This window comes from Leucoraja erinacea, chromosome 16 (genome assembly GCF_028641065.1).
Source record: "Leucoraja erinacea ecotype New England chromosome 16, Leri_hhj_1, whole genome shotgun sequence".
Classification (NCBI taxonomy): Eukaryota; Metazoa; Chordata; class Chondrichthyes; order Rajiformes; family Rajidae; genus Leucoraja; species Leucoraja erinaceus.
The window spans coordinates 23686633-23713603 of NC_073392.1; the positions used below are offsets into that span (position 1 = coordinate 23686633).

Sequence of the window (26971 nt, forward strand, 5' to 3'; positions counted from 1 at the left end):
CATGACCACACACAATTCTCCTTGTACCTCTGATGACTGCAGTAACAAAGTCCATGCAGTTAACATGTTACGCAGACACTATTATTTCCCACCATATTGAGCAGGGTTATAGCCAGAGATGGTAATATGTTGCAGAGGGTCTGGGTAGGTTGGGAGGGTGCGGTGGGAAGTGATTGAACTTGTTGGTGAATGTCTGAGCAGCAGACCAGAGGGTGCAACCTTTACCTTGAGGAAGCTGTACATGCAGATGGACATCCAGTTGGTCAGCATCTTCTCCACCACCGACTCTGTCCTCCGCAACATCAGCTTCGGGTTCTTGGAAGCTGAGGCGTCAATTAGATCCACCAGCAGGTCCTTCATGATACTTGTGAAGTACTCCAGTTTACTGTGCAGTGCAATGGTCAGCAAGGAAGCTATGTTACACCTGTGAGGAAACAGCTACATTAGGGCCATGCTCAGCCTCCTGTTTCCCTGCCTCCGGTTCCTGTTCATAGATGGTCAGATGTGGTACTGGGTCACGTAGCCCACTGCTCGAAGCTCCCCTCTCCCATGAAAGCGGGAAATAGAGGGTCAGATGTATAGACTGATTACAGAAGGATGCTAAAACCTGTCCCATTCCCTGCCATTCTACAGTCCTGAAGCAATACATCATACAAGGTGGCCATCCTAATTGTTGCAGTTGAGAATCTGTGGAATTTTCTGCCACAGAAGGCAGTGGTGGCCAATACACTGGATATTTTCATGAGAGAGTTAGATTTAGCTCTTAGGGCTAACGGAATCAAGGGATATGGGGGAAAAGCAGGAACAGGGTACTGAGTTTAGATGATCAGTCATGATCATATTTAATGGCGGTGCTGGCTCGAAGGGCTGAATGGCCCACTCCTGCACCTATTTTTCTATGTTTCTATCCAGGGAACTATAGGCCAGTGAGCCTCACGCCAGTGGTAGGGAAAGTATTGGAGAGAATTCTTCAAGATAGGATTGAAAGAGAATGGGCTAATTAGGAAGAGCCAGCATGGTTTTGTACACGGCAGGTCATGTCTCATGAACTTGATTGAGTTTTTTTTTGTGGCGGTGACCCAGAGATTGAAGGCAGGGTGGTGGATGTTGAATGCATGGATTTTGGTAAGGCTTTTCATAAGGTCCCACATGGTAAGCTGATCCAGATGATTAAGATGTATGGTATTCATGAAGACTTGGTCGTAAGGACTCAGAAACTGGCTTATTCATAGAAGGGTTGTAGTGGAAGGTAGCTATTCTGCCGGAGGTGTGTGACTAATGGACTTCAAGGATCTGTGCTGGGATCTCTGTTGTTTGTGATATTTATAGAGATGACATAGACATAAATGCGGATGGGTTGGCGAGTATGTAGACGACACCAAAATTGGAGGAGTTGCAGACAGTGGGGTATACTGTCAGTGAGGAACTGATACAATGAGGGAGGGGAGCAGTGAGGGAGGGGAGCAGAGGAAGGATTTGACCTGAAGTGATGTAAGTCAGCTGGGCTGTCAGGTCTCAAGATATAAAGGCGTAAGGTCACGTCCCTATATTCCTATGTGGCTGTGGCTAGAGTTAACACGGTCCCATACCCCACAAAAAATCATTCTCACACCTGTCTCGCACAGCAAAGTCCTTCTGCTGTTCCAGAGAATGTACAAACGTGATGAGGAAGTGTTTGTTGCTCAGCAGCATGGAGAACAAGGCAATGCCCTCCTCCATGTTGTGCCGAGAGTTTTCAGGGACCTGAAACAAAGAGGGAGAGCAAGTGAGTGAGGACTCTGCTCCAAGTCTCCCACACTCCAGTGGGGCACAATGCCTGTATCTGGACAAGTCGCCACAATCCCCCTCCACCCCACAGCCAGGATGTGCGTTCCGCTCCTGTAAACTGACTGCCCCCCCACAGATTGGCTACCCGCTCACAGGACAAACACAGACCCAGCACACATGTAGACGGTCGTCTGTGCTCTCCGTCCCCTACAGCCAGATCTCCCACACCCCCACAAGAGGGTCTCAGACCTCTAGAGCTGAGAGTTATGATTCCTGACCAGACCCCCACAAGTACTCAGACCAGAAACTGCCAGGAAAGGTTTTGAATACACAACTGCATCTATCTCAGCCCCACAAAACAGCAGACTCATTGGTCCTATCCCAGTGCATTCCCCAGTTGTGGCTTACCTTCCACTCAAGCTGCAGCAGTGGGTGGGTCTCTGGTCGGTTGCTGGAGATGGTAGCCTCTCTGGACTGGGCATTCAGCTGATGGAAACACTCGGGGCTTCTGCTTTCACAATCAATTGAACACTGGAATGAAGGATTGGGTTTGGTGAGTCCTGAAATTCCTTTAGGTAACCTGTCTCTCCTGCACGCCATATTTCACAGGAACCAAGGGGTGGATTGTTCCAATCCGTCCTCCTGACCCGAGATGTTGGCTGTCCATTCCTTCCACATGTCCTGTCTGACCCATTGAGTTCCCCCAGCACTGTGATCTTTGCTCAAGATTCATGCATTCAAGCAGTCTCTTGTATCTCTGTTCTCACCCACCACTTACTCTGATTGCTTTCAATTTGTTCTTAACAATTTATGCCACCCATCGAAATATGGTCTACCAGATCATATAATATTAAAAACATTACCACACATTACCCTAAAACAACTACAACCATTATACCTGTTATAAATTCGACATCTCCCAGATAAAATAAATCTTGCCAATCATTTGGGAAAAGTGAAAGGGGAAGAGGAGGCAGGTGGAGTGAGGGGGGAAGCTGGCTACAGGTTGGAAAGGGTATGTAAGGGTAAGTGAGGGGAAGGGGAGAGACAGAAGGAGGGAAGAGAGAGAATGGGGATATTCAAGGTGGAGTGTGAAAGGGGGGAGTAGAGAGAGTGGAGGTCCTAGAAATTGGACCACCTATGAATGACATGTTAAACAGGTGCTGCACATGGTGCTAGCTCACAACGCAGTGACAACCCCCAGCCCTAATAATTGTGAAATTGGTGGGAGAAAGCAGAGTGGCAATGAACACAAATTGACTCACTTTTGGGAAAAAGGTGCGAATGACGAAGTACTTGTACTCGAGGAAGGGAATACCCTGGCTCCGGTTTAGCTCCTTGGTGAGGTCAGTCATATCAGTCTGCAACTCAGCAAAACCTGCAGCATAAGAGAAGGGGGGTAAGTACCTGCCTCTCAACAAAGAGAAACACGTACATCTATGTAGCACCACTTAATATTCCCAGCTTATTGTAGCCAACAGTTGTCTGTATTCTCTGCTCATCTCGCAGCCCACCCAACTTCGATTCCCCCTTTTTTCATGCTCATTCCTCTCATTTTGTCCCCTTCCTCCCTTGTCCCTCCCTTTGGCTTTACATTTTTCTCGTATTCCTTCCTTACCTAACTCTCTTTTGTTTCCTTTACACCTCCAGCTTTGTCACTATCTGCATCCAAGTGCTAATCACCCCCCTTGCCTATATCCACCTATCACTTGCCAGACTATCCCCCAACCCCCATCTCTCTTTTCCAGCTTTCTCGCCCTTATTCTATCAGTTAGAACAAGGGTCCTGAGCCAAAACATTGTCTGCCAATTTCCCTCCAGAGGCTGTCTGAAGAAGCCTGATATGCTGAGTTTCTCCAGCTTTTTTGTATAACCTCCCTCCAGAGGCAGCCTGATATGCTGAGTTCTAACCCACCACATTACTTGAGGACTACATTTAAGGCAGATTACCATATTGGACCGTATCCTAATTTGCTTCTGTCCATTATTGAAGAGAGAGAACTTTGAAGGTGTGCTTTTGACTATGTTGTACTGTTGGACATGCCCACTGGGCTTAACACTATGATTGAAGTTTACTGTTGTGGTTGTCCCATCTAGAAGAGGTATTGTACATGTATTTTGTTGTCCAGTAAATGGGACCTCTGGTCTGCTCATCCCCAATGGCCGGCAAAGCTCGTACCTTTCCGAATCTCCTCCCTGATTTGAGCCTCCATCTCTTCCATCTGAATCAGAGTCTTCTGCCAATATCGCTCAGCTCGACGGCTCTTTGTACAGAAGATGACCAAGGCTAGAAAACACAGAATAGTTACAAAATGGAGACTATTTACCCGCAGAATCCACATTGGCTCTGCGATCCAGCTGGACTAGCTCCCCTGCCCTCCCCTGCCCACAAAGAGGAGAGTTGGATATACAAAAGACATTCCCACCAGTCATGAACAGTTAGTTCAGGTTAGAACACTGGATCATCCCCGGGAAAGAGGGAGCAAGGTGGGAACGCAGGAAGCCATTCAGCCTGTGAACCAGAATGCAGGAAATAGAGTGAGAAGGGAGGGGGCATGTGTGAGTAAAGGAGGAGGGTAAGTGGGAGTGTAAGAGAGGTGGGAGTGTGGGGAAAGTGGGAAGTGGGGGGGGGGGGGGGGGGGGGAGAGGAAAGATGGGAGTGAAGAAGGTGAGAGTGAGGGAGAAGTAGGGACAGAGAGGGGAAGGGGTGGCAGTGAGGAAGGAGGGAGTGAGGAGCAAAGGGAGGTGGGAGTTAAGGAAGAGGGGGAGACAGGAGTGAAGAATGAGAGGAAGTGGGAGCGGAGAAGGAAGAGATGTTAAAATGAGGTGCAAGGAGTAAGAATGGGAACGCGGGCGTGAGGAGGGATGGGGAAGTGGGAGGGAGATGGGAGTGAGGTAGGAGGGAGCTGGGAGTGAGGTAGGAGGAAGAGGTGTGAGTGAACGGGGAGGGGGATGTGAATGTGAGAAAACACAACAATAACACAACAAGGAGTTTCTTCCCAGAGGCAATTCGGACTGTAAACGCCTATCTCACCAGGGACTAACGCTACAGAACGTTTTTCCTTCTATTATTTATTATGTAAAGGAATATGTGTGTTATGATTGTGTTTATAATTTGTTTGGTTGTTTTGTTGTTTGTCTTTTGCACAAAAGTCCGCGAGCATTGCCACTTCTTTCATTCCACTGCACATCTCGTATGTGTATGTGACAAATAAACTTGACTTGGCTTGACTTGACTTGACTATCTGGACATCTGATATTTGCTTCAGTGCTCCAGTCCTGGAACATTAGTTGCTTCTCTCTGCAGATGCTGCTCACCCTGCTGTGTTTCCAGTAATATTTACCAACCAGAGGGGTGAATTTCTTACCAATGCCACAAGCCAGCAGCAACAACAGGCAGACCACGATCGATATCACGACTGAAGTCGTACTCTCTCCCAGTTGTACCATCGCAATCGTCTCATTGTAATTTCCCACTTGCACCTACAGCAGAGCGCACAAGAGGGGAAGGTCATGTGAGCAAGGAGGACAAGTGGGAGAGGAAGCTGCTCTTCAGGTCCCTGTGCATAGATTTACCCTATCTATCCCCCTCATGATCTTTTTTTTTTTTAATGTTTATTTTATTAGATGCAATTGTACAAGAAGAAAGAAATCGACATAACAATTATACAATTTTTATATGACTTCAGTTTTAACATTTTATAAACTGATAAGTGAATCGTAAAAAAGTAAAAAGGAAAGAATGAAGAGGAAGAAGAAAGATACGAAAAAGAAAGAAGAAAAAAACCCTGAAAAAGAAATGAAAGAAAAAAAAAAAGCAGATATGTCCCACTATCCTTCCCTACACACCCGCTCCCCCAACCCGAGCATCAGTTTCGAATTTGTGTTCAACCATTCTGTTGTTGAACAAATTCAATGAAAGGAGACCATATTTTGGAAAATTGGTCTGATTTCTCAGCCAAAACAAGCCTTATTTTTTCTAAATGTAGTGTCTTGGTCATTTCTGTGATCCACATCTTCACTGTGGGACTGTTATCTTTTTCCAGAATTTAAGTATAGTTTTTTTCACACCCTCATGATCTTCTACACCTCTTTAAGATCACCCCTCATCCTCCTGCACTACAAGGAATAAAATCCTAGCCTGCTCAAACTCTCCCTGTAGCTCAGGCCCTATGTTCTTCAGAGATGTTGCCTAACCTGCTGAGTTACTTTCTTTCTATTTAAACAATAAGATTTATGCAAATGTTGCTATTGTCCAGTTTCTCTTGTTTGCCATGAACCCAAGCCCTGTGCTGAGTGAGCAGCAACGTATTCACTTCCATCAACTCTCCCAGTGCTCCACTGTGCAGTGTCTGTTCCCCGTGACAGCCCACAGTCCAGCAGTCACCTCATGCCTGAAGACTTGCACCAAGTGAGGGTGATGAGGCTAGGAGAGGTGGGAGTGTGGAGGAAGTGGGAGGTGGGAGGAGGTGGTTCAAACACGGTCGCTCTAACTTTCTCTTGCTTACCGTGACAGGCAACTGCTGTTCATTAGAATCGATCGACACATTCATGGTGCAGTGAATCTTTCTCTTAACAACGTAGATGTCACAAGGAAAAGGGCCAATCGTCACTTTGTATTCCTCAGGAGCCAAGTTCAAGTTGTCTGGTATCTTCTGTGAAAGGAGAAAGTTAGCAATGAAAGATGTGGGGAAATAGTCATTGGCCAGATGCAGTTATGAATCAGGGAGAAGAGAGTGATGGGGCAGAGAGCAGAATGCAGAGAGAGCAAGGCAGACATGAGATGATGTGTAGCCTTTCTCCTCCCTCTGTTTGTCAATGAGGGAGGAGAGAAAGGGCAGATATCTGAAGAAGGGTCTCAACCCAAAATGTCACCTATACCTTTTCTCCAGAAATGCTGTCTGACCCGCTGAGTTACTCCAACTATTTGTGTCTTAGATTTCTTGTCTAACTCTATGATCAGAGACAATACCTCATCTGATTCTCCCCTCTCTCAGGCAGGTTTCCAGGGCAATTATCAGGAGGAGGAACCCTGGATAATACTTCTCTCTTGCTCAATGCTATCATGCCAGTTGGTTGGGAGCAGGGATCCTGCCTGTCTGTCTTCCTAGACAATGATAAAACACAGCAGGACGATTCAGGATTCATTGATCAGAAAGAGAAGGTGGTTGCACAGGAGACACAAAAGCCAGAATCTGGCTCAAAAAACAAATTGTTGGAGGAAACGCTCAGCAGATCGGGCAGCATCTGTGGAGGCAAATAGATAGTCAACATTTTGGGTGAGAGCATGCCTGAGAATGTAGAAGGGAGAGAGCTAGGATAAAGAGGATAGATAGGTGATGTGTGGAACAGTGAAGGGGTGGAGATGGGCAAATGGAGCCAGGGGGAGGAGGGGAGAGTTTATAGGGAGAGATAATGCAGGTGATAAATGTAAACAGAATAAGAAAAAAACATTAGCAGATGAAACCAGATGGGACAAGGAGGGTGAAGGTAGAGACGGAGGTTACAATGTGATGGGTGGACCAGATAAGGGAGAAATGATGGGAAATGGAACCAGGTAGGAAAGGGTAGTCACCGTGAGGGGGGGGAAACAGATATGTAGGCAGATTTGCGAAATATGCCAAAGTGGCAGGGTTGTCTTCGTGTGTGACTTTAAACATCTGACTGGAAATTGACTGGAAATTGCTCCATGGACCTGTGGAGTGAAAGTGTGGACCAGGCGAAGATGGAAATGGGATGGTGTCTTTACGGAAGACAGGATGGGGGGAGGTGGAGTCGAGTTAGTGGGTTTACAGTAAATTTCAGTGGACAGATTATATCCTGTAATGGAGATTGGGAGATCCAGAAAAGAGAGAGAAGTGTGAGAAATGGTCCGTGGATTTGACGGCAGGAGGAATGTTCACAGCAATGTGGAGTTCCACACACAGAAGATGTCGGGTGGATTTCGAACAGCGCATTAATGATGGATGTGTGTTGAATAAATGTGTCAAGGCTAGTTGCAAGGATCACTCACCTCAATCACCAGAGTGAGAGGCTCTCCCTGATGGTGCTTAATCAACTTCTCCTTGCGGGAGAACTGTGGATCGTTGAAATATTTCATGGAGAACCCTGGGCTAAGTTTCTGATAGAGAATCCCATTGATATAGAAATTAATGATCACTGTGGAAACCGAATAGGCTGGAGATGGACAGATGAGAACAGAATCATTCACGACTTCACATGTCTGAAAAACAAAAAGAAAATTTGTCTCATTAAAAGTACAACTAGTTTCTTTACTTCGCACACCTGCATGAATAGGAAGAAAGATGAAACACTTATAATTTGTGGCTGAACCTGTGAGTGTGTGGTTGGAAAAGATGTAGCAGGATCACACAGGTGCTGGAGTTTTTGAAATGTATTCTTAAAGGAGCCTGTGAACTGAGAGTCAAGAGTATTTTATTGTCAAATGTCCCGAAACACAAGATGAAATTCTTACTTGAAGCAGCACAACAGATATGTCAACAAAATAACCGAGGTTCAGGCAGTGATGATATTGTATCGTCCATAAAGTGAGCACAAGCATGGGATCTACAACATTACCCAGTGTAGGCTCAGCATTATCCAGGTAGGTCTTAGCTCCATGGCAACTTCAGGTCAAGAAAGTGCCGAGCTGCAGGAAGATAAAGGGTATGGCACACAGGATGCTGGCTTAAAGAGCACAGGCGTAGAATCTGTTTGCTGTCATTGTAGTGTCACAATATAGCGGTCAATAGCTTGCGTGAAAGCAGAGCAAGAGTCAGAGAGTCATACAGCATTAAGAGTCCCTTCAGTTTGCCATGTTTATGCTGACCATGCACTCATTTATGAGCATTTGGTCCGTAGCCTACTGTGAAGCCAGAGGAGACCTCATGATGTAGTGTCAGAGGTTAAAGATGTCTGTGAATACCTCTGCCAGCTGGTCCACCCTGAAGACAAGACCAGGGACTCCATTTGGACCAGTTGCTGTCCATACATTCACTCTCAGGAAGGCTGATCTTACACCTGCCACTACAACCGTTGGTACAGACGTACCCAAGAATGACGGAATGGGTGGCATTCCTTAACCACCCTTTCTCAATATGACCCTCCCCATACAATAAGGTCACAGGTGCTAGAAAATAAAAGGGATGTGTACTCCATCAAAACAAAGCCTCTGAGCTTTAACCTCACAAAGGCAATTTTAAAACCTTATGCTCTGCACCAGTTCCACATCCATAGCTTGATCCATTGGAAGCACAAATTCAGGTTGTACACACACTTCATATTGATGTCAAAACTATCCCAGTTGACTTGAATATCAATGTAAGAAAAGTTCAGATATTTATTTTCAACTAGAATAAGAAACTCACCGACTGAGCCCATCCAATTAGTTTAACCATCATGACGACATTCTGTATCAAATTGAAACGCTGGCCTTTTACTGTGATCTTCCGTCCACCACTGCAGAGAAAGCAGGATGTTACTATACAGTTATAGTGACTTGTACTTCAATGACACGGGAACCCAAGTTCTGCAGCCTGATGCTGTGGTAACTGATATCAGTCTGACATCAGCCTACAAGACAGTTACAGACCAGCACCATGATACAAGAGCGACTGACTGATACCATAAACACAGGCAAGGAGACCTGCTTTTGATTAGCACCTTCTGCTCTTCTGCAGATGATGAATAGAGTCATAGAGTGACACAGTGTGAAAACAGGCCGTTTGGCCCAACTTGCCCTCACCGGCCAACATGGCCCAGCTACACTAGCCCAACCTGCCTGTGTTTGGTCCATATCCCTCCAATCTATGCTCTTCATGTTGAACAACCATATGTAAGAAGCACTGATAATAACAAGGACACAGAACATACTCATTGTAGGGACTTCGAGGTCCATCACCAAAACCCGCTTACCAGCACCATCACTACCTAAACTAACCATCCTGAAGGTCTGCAGTAGATAGTGAGCAAATCAACAAGAGATACAAACATATTTGACTTAATTGTCACCAATCTTTGCGTGAGAGATTCCTGTGTCCAGTGCAGCATTGATAGATTGATAGACTCATCCCCTGATATGCCAAGGCCTTTCCACAAACTAAAAGCCTCAAATCAGGACCTGATGGAGCTTCCCTCCATTTGCCTGTATGTGCAGCTCCAATGGTTCTTAGGAACACGCACATTATCCAAACCATAGCATCCTGCATAGATTCCCCATCCACTACCATAGATGCCCACTGGCTATAGTCTATCCTATCCACAGAATGTACTGGAATGATTAGTAAAAGAGTCATACAACACAGAATCAGGCCCTGCGGCCTAACTTTTTCATGCTGACTGAGATGTCCCATATATGGTAATCCACCCACGCTTGGCCCATATCATTCCGAACCTTTCCTTTCCATGTACCTGTCCAAGTGTCTTTTAAATGCTCTTATAGTACCTATCACAACTACCTCCTCAGGCAGCTCATTCCATATACGTCACACCATCCGAGTGAAAAAGTTGCCCATCAGCCTCATTAAATCTTTCCCCTTTCACCTACTGTATGTCTCCTGGTTCTTGATTTCCCTACCCTGAGTAAAACAATCTCTGCATTCACCCTGTCTAATTCCCTCATCATTTTATAAACCTCAATAAGATCACCCCTCAAGCTCCTGAGCTTCAAGGAATAAAGTCCTAGCCAACCTTTCCCTATAGCTCATGCTCCGGAGTCCTGACAATATCTCGCAAATCTTCACTGCACTCTTTCAACCTCTCGTAGGGCGACCTAAACTGAACACAATACCCCAAATGCAGACTCACCAATGTCTTGTGAACTGTAACATACATCCCAACTTCTATTGTTACTACCCTAACTGATGAAGGCCTTTGTACTTGTGATACCAATAGCTTATTCGGATTCTCTCTCTCTAATGGCCCTCTCCCCCTTTACCCATTGACTGGATGACCTCTGCAAAATTATCCTCACCACAACCCTAGCCACACCCTGACACGATATTACCTTTGTTCTCCCCACATTCATTGCAATTTGAAGCCAACTTGTTTTCTCTCTTTCTCATTTCCGAAGAAGGATATCTGATGTGATAAGTTCTATTTCTCGTTCCAAATATGTTACCTGACCGGCTAAGTTTTTGACTTTCATATTAAATATGGAGATATCCATCATCATGCAGAGTGAAAAAGGGTCTCGACCCGAAATGCCGCTTATCCGTGTTCTCCAGAGATGCTAGACACAACATGGTAGAGTAACTCAGCAGGACAGGCAGCATCTCTGGAGAGAAAGATTGGGTGACGTTTCGGGTCGAGACCCTTCTTCAGACTGATGTCAGGAGAGAGGGAGATACATAGATAAGGAAGTGTAAGGTGTGGAAACAGGACAGAGGGAATGGAGATCAAGGACAAAGAATAAATCATTCTATGATCATCCAGAGATGCTGCCTGTCCCGCTGAGTTACTCCAGCATTTTATGTCTATGTACAGTTTAAACCAGCATCTGCAGTTCCTTCCTACACATTTCTCCATAGATGCTGCCTGACCTGCTGACTTACTTCAGCACTTTGTGTCTTCTTAAAAAAACCCATCTGCAGTTCCTGGTTTCTACTGTTTATGAAAAAATTCCATCTTACCTGATGTAGCTGGTGTATGGGCTGATACTTTCTATCAATGGGTTCTCTCGATACTTGTAGGTCATGGTATTGTTGGTGCATTCTCCATTCTCAAACTGGACACAGATGGAAATGCTTCCCTCAGCTACATGCATGGCCGGCATTACACAGACAATGGCACTCTGGTTCCGTCTATGAAAAGGAAAGCTTGCATTTATATAACATGGCCGGCAGTGCAGCGAGCCCAAGAGTAGACACGGCAATCATTTCAGCAAATACTTTTATGCCAAGGCCTGTTGGATCTCCTCGTTGCTATCTATTTGAACCCATCTTCCCATTCTCATACTGACCTTTCTGCCTTGAGCCACCTCCATTGCCAGAGGGAGACCACATACAAACCAGAGGAACAACACCGCATATTCCACTTGGGTTCCTTAATGGTGTGAATATTAAATTCTCCAATTTTCAGTAACTACATAACCTTCCACCTTTCCCATCTTCCTCCATAACCTCCCCACCTGGACTTGCATCTATTTCTCTCCACCCCCTACCCTTCCACCTGTATTCATTCCTCTAGCTTCACAATTCACAACTCTACAATCTTTTTGTCTCACACCTTCTGCCTCTTCATCGCTGGCCTTTGTCTAATCATCTGCCAATCAAATAACCTCCTCACCTGTGAAGGGCTTTTACCTGCCAGGCTTTGTTCTGCCCATCCTCTCTTCCAGCTTTGTTCTCCCCCTCCCGACCCAAAACTTCGCCCGTCCACATTCTCCTGAGATACTACCTGAACCACTGAGCTAATTCAGCACTCTATGTCTTCTTTTGCAATTATATAACATCTCTCATGGAATCATTACACCACAAAGCACTTTACAGCCAATGATGTACCTCTGAAGTGTAGTTCCTATAGAAAGCATGGCAACCAACATGTGGCCAAAATCCTCAAATTATTCACTGAGGAAATGTTTTAATTAATTCATTTATTTAATCTTCATGATTTGGGCATTGCTGGGAAAACCAATGTGACCTGAGTGATCATTCCAGAGGATGCTGGTAGGTCTGAAGTCATGTGCAGGTGAGACAGATTAAGAAAAACAGATATCTTCCCTAGATGGGCATCAGTGAACCAAATCACCTTTTTACATAGTTTTGTAGTTTTGTGGTTCATTTTTACTCATTTAAAGAATGTTTTTGAATTCCACAGCAATTATGGTGGGATATAAACCAGTCTCTATTGTTAGATTCAGATTCAGATTAGTTTATTGTCATTTATATCAGGTTAAAATGAAATTCTTTATTCACATGAACCTCATATAGTACATGGGATACATAATAAATGCAATGATGAATGCAAAACAGCAGAATGGTGTAGTGGAATCCGAAGTAGTCTGGAACTTAGGGCTTTCAAACTCTTGTATCTTCTCCCAGAAGGTAGAAAAGAGAAGTGGGAACAGAGAGGGTGATGGGCATCTTTGATATTACTTCTAGCCTTCCCGATACAACACACCAAGAAGATGAACTGAAGGGAGGTGACAAGCCTATGGTGAACAGGGCAGTTCAGGAACTGGGCAGTTCAGGAACATCTGCAGGTTCGGTTGGTGAGGTGGGGAGGAGGAGAGAAGACCCTAGTTGGTGGAGGGATGGGGAGAAGATCTTTGTGAGGATGGTCCAGGTAGCCTCTAAGATGTGGCCTTTCTGGTGGGTGGTGAGGGCCAATGTAGCTGAGGGAGTAAGTGTTTTGCTGAGGTTGCAGTTAAGGAGAACTGGAGAGGATGCACTGACTAAATTTAATTTAGGTCTGCTGAGTACATTTGGTGAAAGACTCAATCTGAAATGTTTTTAAAGCAGAGTTAAAATAGTCATAGCATCATAAAACATTCCCTTCGGTCCAACCTGTCCTTGGCGACCAAGATCCCCCATCTAAGGCTTCATTTGGCAGCGTTTGGCCCATATCCCTCTAAACCTTCCCAATCTATGTACCTGTCCAAATATCTGTTAAATATCTGTTATTCTACCTTCCTCTGGCAGTTTGTTCCAAAGGTTGCCCCTCTGGTGTCTATTAACTCATTCCCCTCTCACCTTAAACCTATGTCCTCTAGTTCTTTATTCCCCAACAGTGGGAAGAATGCTTTGAGCATTCACCTGATCTACTCCCCTCGTGATTTTATACACGTCTAGAAGATCACCCCTCGGTCCTTGATGCTGCAAGGAATAAAACCCTGCCCAACCTCTCCCCGTGGCTCAGGCCTTTTGATCCTGACAATATCCTCCTAAATCTTCTCTTCACTCTTCCCAGCTAAATGGCACCTTTCCTATGGCAGGGTGACCAAAACTGAACACAATACCACAAGTGCGGCCTCACCCACATCTCGTACAAAACAAGATACTCAAAAGGGTCCAATCTGAGAAAGTGTTACATCATTAGATCTCTCAAAAGCATAACCTGAATATCTTCAAGTTCTGCCTTTACACCCTTATTAAGTTGCATTCAGTGATGTTCTGTTTCACATATACTTTGTGCTGCCGTCAAAATGAGTTGATCCATCAATAATTATTCAGGCTGCTGTTCAAGTGACTTACCTTACATTGATACAGTCCTTGGCATCATTGACAATGATCCTGACTGAAGAACCAATGTGTAGATTTTTGCCGCTGATGGTGACTCTGGTGCCTCCAGCTTTGGGTCCTTGATCTGGCACTACCAAGATAGTCTCAGGAACCTATCCAGGAAAAACACAAGTTCAACCGATAAATATCTGGAATAAAAAAATCTAAACCATGCCCACAGATAGAAAACAAACATGCAAGCATCCAACAGCAATGACAGCCAGTGTGAAAAGGTTGAGGGGTAACTGGGTAAAAATCTCCAGGACGATTCAGTGTTGCTTCATTGGGGACGTGTTGCACAATCCCATGACACTCGACACTGGTTATGGACATTCACTGCAAATGTGCACTGGCTTATGTACATAACATGCACACACCCTCAATATGTATTAAAACTATGCATTCCAGGAATTAGTAGGTTAACCTATGATGAGCGTTTGTCGGCACTGGGCCTGTACTCGCTGGAGTTTAGAAGAATGAGGGGCGACTTCATTAAAACATACAGAATAGTGAAAGGCTTGGATAGATTGGATGTGGAGAGGATGTTTCAACTAGTGGGTGAGTCCAGGACCAGAGGTCATAGCCACAGGATTAAAGGACATTCTTTTAGGAAGGAGATGAGGAGAAATTTATATAGTCAGAGGGTGGTGAATCTGTAGAATTCTTTGCCACAGAAGGCTGTGAAGGCCAAGTTAGTGGATATTTTTAAGGCAGAGATAGATAGATTCTTGATTAGTACAAGTGTCAGAGGTTATGGGGAGAGGGAGGGAGAATGGGGTTAGGAGGAGAGATAGATCAGCCATGATTGAATGGCGGAGTAGACTTGATGGGCCGAATGGCCTTATGACCTTTTGCACCAATGCACATTGCAGCTTCTAGTTATCAACACGCATGCATGCATACAATACATGAACATACACTACTGTAGACTCACCCCACTCTACATTAATCTCAGATCACTCAAACAAACCAACACTTACCCCATTGTTATATGTTATTTATACATATCATCACTTCACACATGTATCCATAATATATTTCAGATTCATATACTGATAATGTACAGTAAATGTCCCTACAAATGAGAACGATAGAGGATTTGGAGATCAGTGTGGAGAATATGCTGGGGAGTTTGAGATCAGGAAGCACATGGTTAATGGTTGGCATGGACACAGTGGGCTGAAGGGCCAGTATCTGTGCACTATTGTGAAGGGCCAGTATATGTGCTCTATTACATCATCCCACCAAGTCTATCCAAAATAAACCCCGATTAATTAATTTAGTTTAGTTTAGCGATACTGAGCGGAAACAGGCCGTTCGGCCCACTGAGTCCGTGCCGACCAGCAATCACCATCTACACTACCGTGGTCCAACACACTACGGACAATTTACAATTTTTACCGAAGCCAATTAACATGTACGTCTTTGGAGTGTTGGAGGAAACCGGAGCACCTGGAGAAAATCCAGGCAGCCAAAGGGAGAGCGTACAAAGTCCGTACAGACAGCACCCGCAGTCAGGATTGAACCCGAATCTCTGGTGCTGTAAAGCAGCAACTCTACTGCTGTGCAACTATGCCGCCATAATTACTTAGGCTGATCTGATTACTTATCTGAATTTAAATCCCACAGCTGATGTGATTTGAACTGAGGAGCGTAACAGACAATTGTACCATTTTAACAAGTTATCCCATTATAGGACGATCCAGAACATTGGGACAAAGGTATCTGAAGCAATCTGGCAAATTGCATCTAAAATTGGTCGGGTGATAGGAGGCTGAGTATAGTTGTGGAAAGGTGTTTTTCCAGACTTTGATATATGTAACAAGTGATGTGCTGCAAGGATTGGTGCTGAGACCGTTGGTATTTGTATTATATATAAATTACTTTGCTGAGAATGTAGTGGTCTGATCTGTCAGCTTGCAGATAACACAACAGTTGGGGGTGTTGTAGATGGCAAAGAAAGCTGTCTCAAGACAAAGCAGGACATAGATCAGTTGAGAAGTTGGGCGGTGTGGTGGCAGATGCAATTCAATCCAAGATAACTATCAAGTATTGCACTTTGGGAAGTCAAAATCTGGTAGGACATACTCTAAAAGGCACGGACTTCTGGAGCATTGCTGTACAGAAAGACATTGGGGTTCAAGTCCACAGCTTCTTGAAAATGGCGAGCAGGTGGACAGGACAGTGAAAATGTATTAGGTGTACTTACCTTGCAGACAAGACATGGGCCAAGGAATATCATGTTGCGGCTGAACAAAACATCAGTTGAACAGCACTAAGAGTATTAACATAGAGCATAATGTATAGAACAGTTGAGCAGAGGCCCCTTGGCTCTCAAAGTCTGTACTGATCATGATGTCAATTTACCTAGTTCCACCTGCCTGCACGTGGTCTATATCACTCCATTCCCCACCCATAGGGCCTGATCCATGCTCTGTGACTCAATGATTCGATTTCCTTGTCTGTTTCCTTGCCACGTTTGGATGATCTTAGTGAAATTGTGACTTACCAAGAAAGAGAATCTTTGCTTGGAGCTTTCTTCCTCCTGGACCCTAACGCTTACTGCGTTGGTGAACTCTCCGTTGGCCGTTTCAGTTATGCACACAATCCTGAAAGACAAACAAACATTCAGTATCACCTCACTCAGCTTCTCTTTATTTCCATCTGCTCCTCTTCTCAACTGCATATTCCTTCCCCCACCCCAGCCAATCTTGTGCATACGCAGACTCAGTTCAAACTGATAAAGATTGCACACATAAAGAACCAGATTGTGCCACCTAAGCACAAATTACCGTAACACACATAAACCACGTTCACACATACAAAATCACGGCTCTCACTGGCTCGGCACTCACCGACAAGTGTGCACGGAGCCTGTGATTGCTCAATGCATTAAGGGTTAGTGGTTACTATTATCACATGTTTTCATGCCCAGAATGGAGAAAAGGAAATGGTGAAACTACATACTGTGATGAGACAACATAATCTTCCTGTACAGGGATACATGAAACGACACCAATGCGAACACCATCAGCGATGTCACTGAACCTGCGGCCCAGGTTCCGGCCTCTAATAGTGAGGTGCGTGCCACCATGCACAGGACCAGTCAGTGGTTCTATCTGAAAGAAATAGTAGAGCTTTCCATCGGCCTGGTGTCATCGTCCTCAGCGCAATACTCTACAAATACTATATGCACAAGTGGTCAAAATCCTGCAGTCACCCACATTCTGTCACCACACAATATAATCAAAAACATGAGTTACTGCGGAACCCTCACAGGCTCACCAACCCCATAACACATCCACTCACTCACTCACTAACCCAACACACCCAGCCACACACTGACCTCACAACACCCTCACCCTGACCCCCACAACATCCTCACCCTGACCCAACACTCACCCACACACTGACCCCACAGCACCCACTCACTCACCCACACACTCACCAATCCCACAACACCCTCACACAATCACCAAACCCACACCTTCACTAGAATTTCGAAGAATGAGGGGGGATCTTATCGAAACTTACACATTTCTTAAGGGGTTGGACAGGCTAGATGAAGGAAGATTGTTCCCGATGTTGGGAAAGCCCAGGACAAGGGTTCACAGTTTAAGGATAAAGGGGAAATCCTTTAGGACGAAGATGAGAAAAACATTTTTCACACATAGAGTGGTGAATCTCTGGAACTCTCTGCCACAGAAGGTAATTGAGGCCAGTTCATTGGCTATATTTAAGAGGGAGTTAGATGTGGCCCTTGTGGCTAAATGGATCAGGGGGTATGGAGAGAAGGCAGGTACAGGATACCGAGTTGGATGATCAGCCATGATCATATTGAATGGCGGTGCAGGCTCGAAGGGTCGAATGGCCTCCTCCTGCACCTATTTTCTATGTTTCACCCACTCACCAACCCCACAACACATCCACTCACTCACTCACTAACCCAACACACCCAGCCACACACTGATCCCCTCACACCCAGCCATACACTGATTCCACAACACTCTCACCAACTCACCGACCCCACACCCTCACACACTCACCAACCCCACAACACCCTCACACATCTGAGGTTGAGAGGACTGTACACCTGGAACATGAATAGAATAGGCTGTGATATGGGGAATTGCCTCCCTGGGGTGGGGAGCACAGGCAGAGAGGATAAGATGGTTGGTGCAAGGCGAGGCTGAGGGAGTGTGAAAGGCATGGGGTAGAGAAGGCATACTCACCCTGTGAATCTCAGGAGCAGGACAAACGTCAGCGATCTGCCTGCACTCACTTTGTAACTTACAGCTCTGGGTGGTCCCACACCAGATGCACTGATGGCCACGGTTCTGTCGCCCCCAGCACTCTGAGCAGTCTGAGCTCCCACTCGCACAGTTGTACACCACCACTGCAGAGACAGAATGTCCAAGTCATGTCTCATTCCCTACTTTCATGCCCAGGCTTAATGAGCTTTGCAAGCAGTTGAATAAGCAATGTGTGGTGATTTCCAGCCGGCCATTAACAAACCATATTCATCGTATTTTTAGCATCTAATGTCATTTCAAGAAATCCAGGTCCTTTTCCAGATTTCATATCTTAATTGAGTCAGGTCTCTTAATTCTCAATGCACATGTAGATATGAAATAAATGCTGCCTCTACACTGCCAAGTCAACACTGCCAGAAGAGGGAAAGCACAGGTTACATACAGTTCATGGCACCCTGTGCACCATCCCAAACATGCCTATTGCTAGCATAGGGACAACACAGATATGATAGAGGGTAAAATTCCATCTCCACTGTCTGAAACATTCCCATTCCTGAGGCAGGGACAGTGTGGATCAGTCAGGGTAAAACTCCTTCTTCACTCCCTCAAACATTCCCATTGCTGGGTTAGGAACAGCACAGGTCAGACACAGAGTAAAAGTCTGTCTGCATTGTCCTGTAACACATCCCATGGCAGAGACAGCACATATCAGACATAGTATACAACTCCCCCAGACATTGCCAGGTTGGTAAGAAGCACAGGTCGGCTAACTGGACTTTGGATGTGCCTGAATCCAACCGAAACAACCATTCTCATAGTAACCATCTAAGGCCATTCAGAGATGGGTTCGCGTGTCTCTTCATTAGGAGCTTCATCCAACACGGAATTCACGTATTATGGAATTCACTCCTGTGGAGAGCACCTCCCTCTTGGGGACCACTCCGCTCCTGTGGGAATCACCTAGAGAGATCTCTTCACTCCTGCAAGGATCATTTGAAGGAATCTCTCCACTCCTGCAGGATCACCCAAGGGGATCTCCACTCCTTCAAGGATCTCCAACAGTAAACTCTCTGCTACTATAGGGCTCGCCAATGGAGATTTCACCACTCCTGCAAAAGATCTGCAGCATGTAATTCCATTCTAAATAATACAGGGAGAATCAGTCTGACAAGATCTAGCAAGACAAGGCCGGGCAACCTGTTATACATGCCAAGGTGCATTAACGCATAGTTTACCAAACCTGAGATGGTGCTGGGATTGTCAATCAGCTTCTCTGGGTCTTCCTTCAGCTTCAGACTGATGGGAAAGTGCTGGCTTGAGTTGGCTGTAAACAACTGTGAACAAAGTAAATGATGAGCTGCATGGGACTCCAGGAGGCAGCAGGGATCAGAGAGGGGTAAAGGTGTGCAGGTGAAAGCCAGATAGGTGCAATTGTGCCAAACCTTTCCCATTAATGCACGACCACCTTTGGACCATCACCGATGCACAATTCCCCATGCACTATATGTTCCCACGCACTGGAAGCCTCCAACCACCAGCTCCCATTGCAAGCTCCAAGTGAAAGCTCTTGTGCACAACCACCCCTGCATCACAAGTTCCCATACAAAAGCTGCCATGCATGGCAAGCTCCTGCACACCACAAGCTCCCACATGCAAATTCCCATGCACGCTGCAAGCTCCAACATATATAAGCCAATAGGGACTAGATAAATTACTTTTGGAAATGCTAGTTAAGGTTACCGTGCCCAATAGCTATTGGGCACGGTGCCAGGGGTAAGTCATCTACCCCTTTTCAAATAGTACCATGGGCCTCTTGCGCTCATCCAAGGGATGACGGTTTCAGTCAGTGTACTTTTCCCAAGGCTCATTCCACACGCGGAAGACCCACAAAATTCAGACTTAGCGTGGTGCTCAGATCCCTGGGATATTCTTAAAGGGAAGATCCCATCAACAGAGTCACATCTGACAGAGGTGTTTGAGAGGCCGATGAGGCTGGTAGCTGATGTTGTAATGTTAGATCAAGGAGGCTGCTGAGTCCAGTGTGCTGCTGTGGGTTGGATCTCCTTTGCCATGCAACTATTTAATTCCAATTGTTTGTGGTCAAGGCCCTGTGGAAGAATAGTAGAGGTATAGCACTGTACTCACCCTGACATCCTCACACAACACCTGGGAACTGTTGAGCCACCGCGCCTCGTATACCTGGTGTCCAACCTCACACTGCAGTTTTCTGCCCTAGAACAGAGAAGAATACTCTAAGAATGACATCTACTCTCACCCAGGTCAGCCCCACATCCTGCCCTTGCCTCATTCTGTTCCCTCCCGTTAATGCCACTGTCTTAACTCTTAGTCCCTCGTCTCTTTACCTGCACCATCAGCACTCTAAGGCCCTCAGGTCCAACCCTCCTGTTCTGACCAGCTGCTTCACTCACCTGTCCCCATCCCCACCTATCTTCTCTGAACCCTATCTACACCAGCCTTGGTATGGACCTTCAGATCAATCCTAATCCCCTCCTCACCAGCCTGCGCCCTCAGCTCGGACTCTTTGAGATGCGACCCCTTCCACCACCCCCACCATGAGTGCTGGTGTAGTGATGTGGAGGGGAATGTGCATGTGATGGTGTCCCCCTGCTCCGGCTCAGGGTCCTGTGGTTGGGGCAGGTGAGGTTATAACAAACAGCGTGAACTCATTGTGACATCTGTGACTGGCTACGCTCCAAGATCACCTGACAAGTTGTCCAATATTCAGTTGACCATTGTCAAATGTTCTTCAGGCTTCATGCCCAGTAACTGCCTTTATTCTGGCCATTTTATGCTGGTTATCTAATCAGGGAAAAGTCTGCAGTGGTTACCTGGAGCGGTGCACTGTTCTTTATGGAGACTGGGAAGCTTCGGGTGGTCCCAGTGGAAACTGGCAGGACTTGAACCGGCATCATTTGGGGGCACTGTGCGAAAGTCTGCAACAGAAAGAAGCAGAGAATTAAAGCAAGCACCCAGAAACCCATCCAAGAGCACCTCCTCAGTAATGGACTGACGATTCCCATATCCAGCAGAGACATTCCCAGCCCTCAGCCCGAGAGCGGGAGGCTGGACAGGTAGTCGTGCAAACCTCCTGCTTCATTATTCATTGACGCAGATAAATAAGACTGAAGACACTGTCACCAAGAAGTGGAAGCTGACAAAGCTGACATTCAGTCCCAAATCTGCTCCCCATTCATTTATCTTCTGCAATTTACCTGATTAATTTATTTTTTTGGAGAGTAAAAATGTAATGTTTGACCTTAAATATGCACAAATAATGAGTATTTACAGCTCACTGGCAGAAAGTTTTCTACCTGAGAGAAAGCGCAAGGTGTTACTCCAGCACTTTGTGTTCTTTTGTGTATTAACCAGCATCTGCAGATCTTTGTTTCGACTGCATAATATGCTTGGCCTTCATTGTTCAGGGCATTGAGTGTAAGAGTCACAAAGTCATGCTACTGCATTATAAGACTTTGGTTAGCCTGCCTATGTAGTATTGTCTGAGGTTTTGATCGTCCCATTACAGGAAGGATGTGGAGGCTGTGGAGAGTGTGCAGATGGGATGCCACCTAGATTTCTGGGTAGTAACTATAATAAGAGGCTGGCAAAATCAGATTGTTTTCTCTGGAGTGTCAAGAGATTGTGGGGAAACCTGACAGATGTACAGATATATGAAATTTTGAGAGGCATAGATAGGGAAGACCTTCTTCCTAAGATGGAAATGTCAAAGACTGGAGGGCAAAGTTTTAAGATTAGGGGGCAAAAAATGAAAGGAAATATGCGGAGCAAGCATTTTTTACACAGAGAGTGGTGGGTGCCTGGAATGCACTGCCAGGGTGGGTGTGATTTGATTGTGGCATTAAAGAGACTTTTTGATAGGCACATGGGTATGCAGGGGATGGAGGGGTATGGATCACATACAGGCAGAGATTATTTCAAAATGGCATCATGTTCAGCATGGGCATTGTGGGCTGAAGGGCCTGTTCCTCGGATGTATTGTGCCATGTTATCTGAATTTAAGGAGCATTCCTCTCTTCACAAGTATGGACACTACCTTACCTCAGGTACTGCACCAGTTACACTGCTCTTGCACTCTGCTTTCTGTGAGACACACTTGTGATTGGGTACACACCAGAAGCAGGTCCAACGAGTTTGTAAGCAACTTCTGCATCTGAAAAATCCAAAGAACACCAGTAATGACAATGCACAGAAATAACAGACGCCTAACCCCAGTTGCATGCTCATTGGAAATGTAAAACAGACACATTTTACCTAGCAATCAAGTGGAATTAACTAGAACCAATGATGTCCTAAGTGTGGGAATGTCACAACATATTCTTACACAATCCCACTGCATTTGGTCCCTCCATCACAACACAACATGCTGATACAGATCCATCACTGCTGGCCATCCCCTGCCCGACAAACACACACATGCACTTTGACTCTAGGGATACAGCATGGAATACACCCTTCAGTCCACTGAGTCCGCACCAACCATCAATCAACCCATGGACTAGCATTACCCTATGCCCATTGGGAACAATTTACAATTTTACCGAAGCCAATTAACATACAAACCTGTACCTCTTTGCAGTGTGGGAGGAAACCCGGAGCACCAGGAGTATCCCAGGACGACTAGGGATACTGTCTGTATGGAATTTGCACGTTCACCCTGTGACTACATTGGTTTTCTCCGGCTGCTCCAGTTGCCTCTCACATTCCAAAGATGCACAGATTTGTAGGTTAGTTGGCCTCTGTAAGTTGTCCCTAGTGTATGGGTGATCGCTGGTTGGCATGGACTCGGTGAGCTGAAGGACCCGTTTCCACGCTGTATTTCTAAACTAAGATGTGAATAAAGGGATGGTGTAGAGGGTGGGCTTCAGATTTCTGGATCTCTGAAATGTTTTTTGGGGAAGATGGCAACCTGCACAAGCTAGAATAACAGTGTTAACAGCATTGATGTACAGAGGGGTCTTGGGGTTCAAGTCCATATCTCACAGAAATAATTTGGTATCATATTCACACAGATATTGTGGGACGGAGGACCTTTTCCTGTGCTGTACTGTTCTGTGTTCTATCTATCCGTGGGGAGATTTGTTGGTGCTGCTGGAGAGTTGGCAAGGGAATGAGACACAGTCTGAAGAAGGGTTTCGGCCCAAAACGTTGCCTATTTCCTTCGCTCCATAGATGCTGCTGCACCCGCTGAGTTTCTCCAGCACTTTCGTCTACCTTCGATTTTCCAGCATCTGCAGTTCCTTCTTAAACAATGAGACACTGTGTCAGTGTAGGGGGTGGGGGCGCAGGCCTGGAGTCACAGTTAAATGTAGAAAGCCAAGTCAATCCTATAGGCGGAGCAGACGTGGATGTTTTAAAGCACACGGTAAGAATGTGAGCTGAAATGTTAATTCAAGGATTCTGACGAGCAAGGCAGATGAACTTAGAGGACTGATCAACACATGAGAATATTGATATTGTTGCTGTCACAGAGACATGGTTAAAAGAAGGACAGTACCAGCACCAGATCATTCATTGGCGCACAAACTTCCGATGTGATGCGAGGGTTTATGATCGGAAATGCAACAGGGAAGGGGCATTGTCATATTCTGTAAAGAGTCCACGCAGTAAGAAGGGAGGATATCCTGGAAGGAAGGGCTTTTAATGGGGCTGTGTGGGTCATCGCTTTGGTGAGGACATACTACACACCACATAGCAGTCAGCAGGAAACAAAGCAACAGATATGTAGGCAAATTGTAGAGGTGTAAAACTAATAGAGATGAATTCATAAGAGTTTTCATTTTTCCCAATATTAACTGGGTTCGCCTATTTGTGAAAAGCTGGGAGAGGGAGGAATTTTTAACGTATATCTAGGAGAGCTTCTTGAGCAAGAATTTAGATAGTCCTACTGAAGAAGGACGGTACTGGAGATAATCTTAGGAAATATACCTGGGCAACTATATGAAATGTCAGTGGGAAAACATCTCGGAGATGGTGGTAATATTACTGCAAAGTTCAAGATACATAGAACAGGGGATAAAGAACAGTACAACACAGGAACAAATCCTTCCGCCCACATTGTCTGTGCCGAACTTGATGCCAAGTTAAACTAATCTCCTCTGCCTGAACATAATTTATATCCCTTCGTTCCCTGCATATTCATGTCCAAGGTAGTTAGAGTTATGGGTGGTCCAGAAAATAAGATCCTGAATCAGAAGGAAAGGTCAATTTCAACATCATAAGAACTTGGAATAAGTAGATTGGGGTTTGACAAGTAGGAATCATTGAGAAATGAAATAATGGATGTTGCACATTGCTACAAGGATGGAAGACTTTCAGGGCTAGAGAAAGTGTGGGCGAGTACTTAAAATGAGGCTAGGAAAGCAGAGGTTGCACAAAATATCACAGACAGATAAGATGAGGTAAAATCCCACGGAATTTTATAATAGTAGAGAAGGTTAATTCACATTAGATCTACAGTGAGAGTAAATTGGATAAATATTGGCTTGGTCGTGGAAGATAATGGGTAGTAGAGGAAGGTATTTCTCTGACTGGCGGTGTTACCAACTGTGTTTGGCAAGCAGCAACGCTGAGAACCTCTGTTGTTTATGATGTACACAAATAATTTGAATGAAAATGTAGGAGATCCGATCAGTAAATTTGCAGATGACACAGAAATAGCTGGAAATGGTGAGGCAGGTCACCAAAGGATGTAGCAGGGTACAAATCAGTTGGAAATTTAGCAGAGAAATAGCAGGTGCGATTTAATCTGGACAAGTGTGCGATGCTGCACTTTGGAAGGAGAGAAGTACACAGTAAGGGCAGGACCCTTGGAAGCATGGATGCACAGAGGATCGGGCTGAAAGTCCACAGCTCCCTAAAAGTGGCACAAGTAGATAGGGTGGTAAAAATGAGTAGACTGCCTGCCTTCATGGACAGGGCACTGGCAATAAAAATTGGTAAGCCATGGTGAGCTGTTTTTGGAGTATTATGTGCAGCTCTGATTGCCACATTATTGGAACAATGTGGAGGCTTTGGCAAAGGTGCAAAGGCGATTTACCAGTGTTGTTTGGATCGAAGAGTGTTTAGCTATATGAGAGGCTGAACAAAGTTGGCTTGTTTTTTTCTGGAATATTGGAGGTAAGGGGCGACCTGATAGAAGTTTACAAAATTATGAGAGGCATAGTAGGGTAGAAGGTCTGTGACTTTTTCCCAGGATGGAAATACCAAATACTAGGGTTAATAACTATAACGTGGGAGGGTGGATGTGTAAAGGAAATTTACAATGGATATTTGTTTTTTACAGTGGATGGAAAGTGTTGCTACAGGAATGGGTAGAAAGAAGCAGATACAATAGCAATGTTTAGGAAGTGGTTAGACTAGACGAAATGGAGGGATGTGGACGATGTCCAGGCAGATGCGATTAATTTAATTTGGCATCACGGTCAGTGCAGACATCAGGAGTCGAAGGGCCCTTTCCTATGTTCTCTCTGGGGTCAGTGAATGGAGGATTTTCCTTTTCTTGGGTTTAATGATAAAGGATATTCAGTTTGCCCAGGGCCGTGCTTCTCTGTGAATCGATATAGAGACACAACATAAGCAAGAATGGTAACAATGGGCGACTCACGCTGTCTTTGCATCAACCTTTCCTGTTCTCTCACAATCATAGAAGGTTACATTTCCAGACACGATCAATCGATTGTCCACCTCGATTGCCACTGTTACAATAACATGATCTAAATATTAAATAAACAGTATTAATCAAGGCCGTGCCAATCTTACACCAGAAGAACACAGAGCTAAAATACACAGTGCTTGGAGGAACTCAACGGGTCAAGCAGACGACATTTCGGGTTGGGATCCTTCTTCAGACTCAGAGGAGGAGGAGAACTTTGTCAACGTAGGCATACTTTGAGGAGACTTCAGAGTGGAGCACTAAAATGGAGGGTTTTCATCAAGATTCCTGCACTAACTCCTCTCCCATTCCCACACTGACCTTTCTGTCCTGGGCATTCTCAATTGTCAGTGAGGCCCAGCGCAAATTGGAGGAAAAGCAACTCATATTTCGCAGAGTGTTTAAGAAAAGGGTCTGAAGAAGGGTTTTGGCCCGAAACGTTGCCTATTTCCTTCGCTCCATAGATGCTGCGGCACCCGCTGAGTTTCTCCAGCACTTTTGTCTACCTTCATATTTCGCTGAGGTAGCTTCCCCCTTCCGTTCTCCGGCCAGTCTTATTGTCTTCAACTATATTTGTTGTTAACTTCTCCCAGCTAACAATTATCTATTATACACTTCAATTGATTTCCATTCTCTTTATCCTGTTTTTATACCTTACACTTCCTTATCAACGTATCTCCCTCTCCCCTGATATCAGTCTGAAGAAAGGTCCCGACCCAAAATGTCACCCATTCCTTCTCTCCAGAGATGCTGCCTGTCCCGCTGAGTTATTCCAGCATTTTGTGTCTATCTAAGATTCCTGCATCATCTATAGTTTTGTGAGAGCTGTAAGGTTAACAGAATTTTACAGAGCTATAAGTTTAACCAAGGCAGTGGGAAATGTTACAGAATAATTATCAGGAATAGAACTTGCAGTGAATGGATTTAAGAAAGATTGGATGAATGAGTTAAAGGCAAAGCACCTCTTAATAGCAGCTGTGTTTTTGCTGAAAATTTAGATAAAGTAGCACAAGGGTTTGGAAAGAGAAATGTGGATGATGTCAT

The 26971-nt window shown here is 45.2% G+C and overlaps 1 protein-coding gene across 1 annotated transcript in view; it reads right to left on the reverse strand.

The window, feature by feature from the left end:
* Positions 1-26971, reverse strand: part of plxnd1 (plexin D1) — a 72816-nt gene that overhangs the window by 21833 nt on the left and 24012 nt on the right. Inside the window, exons 7-25 of the mRNA XM_055647861.1 lie at positions 25880-25988; positions 22315-22426; positions 21087-21191; positions 20383-20469; positions 19478-19571; positions 18217-18380; positions 16952-17103; positions 16494-16593; positions 13958-14097; positions 11396-11566; positions 9134-9224; positions 7780-7989; positions 6275-6421; positions 5135-5249; positions 3946-4053; positions 3033-3145; positions 2176-2298; positions 1613-1743; positions 226-424 (exon numbers count right to left, since the gene is read on the reverse strand). Of these exons, the coding sequence (XP_055503836.1) occupies positions 226-424; positions 1613-1743; positions 2176-2298; positions 3033-3145; positions 3946-4053; positions 5135-5249; positions 6275-6421; positions 7780-7989; positions 9134-9224; positions 11396-11566; positions 13958-14097; positions 16494-16593; positions 16952-17103; positions 18217-18380; positions 19478-19571; positions 20383-20469; positions 21087-21191; positions 22315-22426; positions 25880-25988 (2471 nt within the window). The remainder of the gene's footprint in view (positions 1-225; positions 425-1612; positions 1744-2175; positions 2299-3032; positions 3146-3945; positions 4054-5134; positions 5250-6274; positions 6422-7779; positions 7990-9133; positions 9225-11395; positions 11567-13957; positions 14098-16493; positions 16594-16951; positions 17104-18216; positions 18381-19477; positions 19572-20382; positions 20470-21086; positions 21192-22314; positions 22427-25879; positions 25989-26971) is intronic.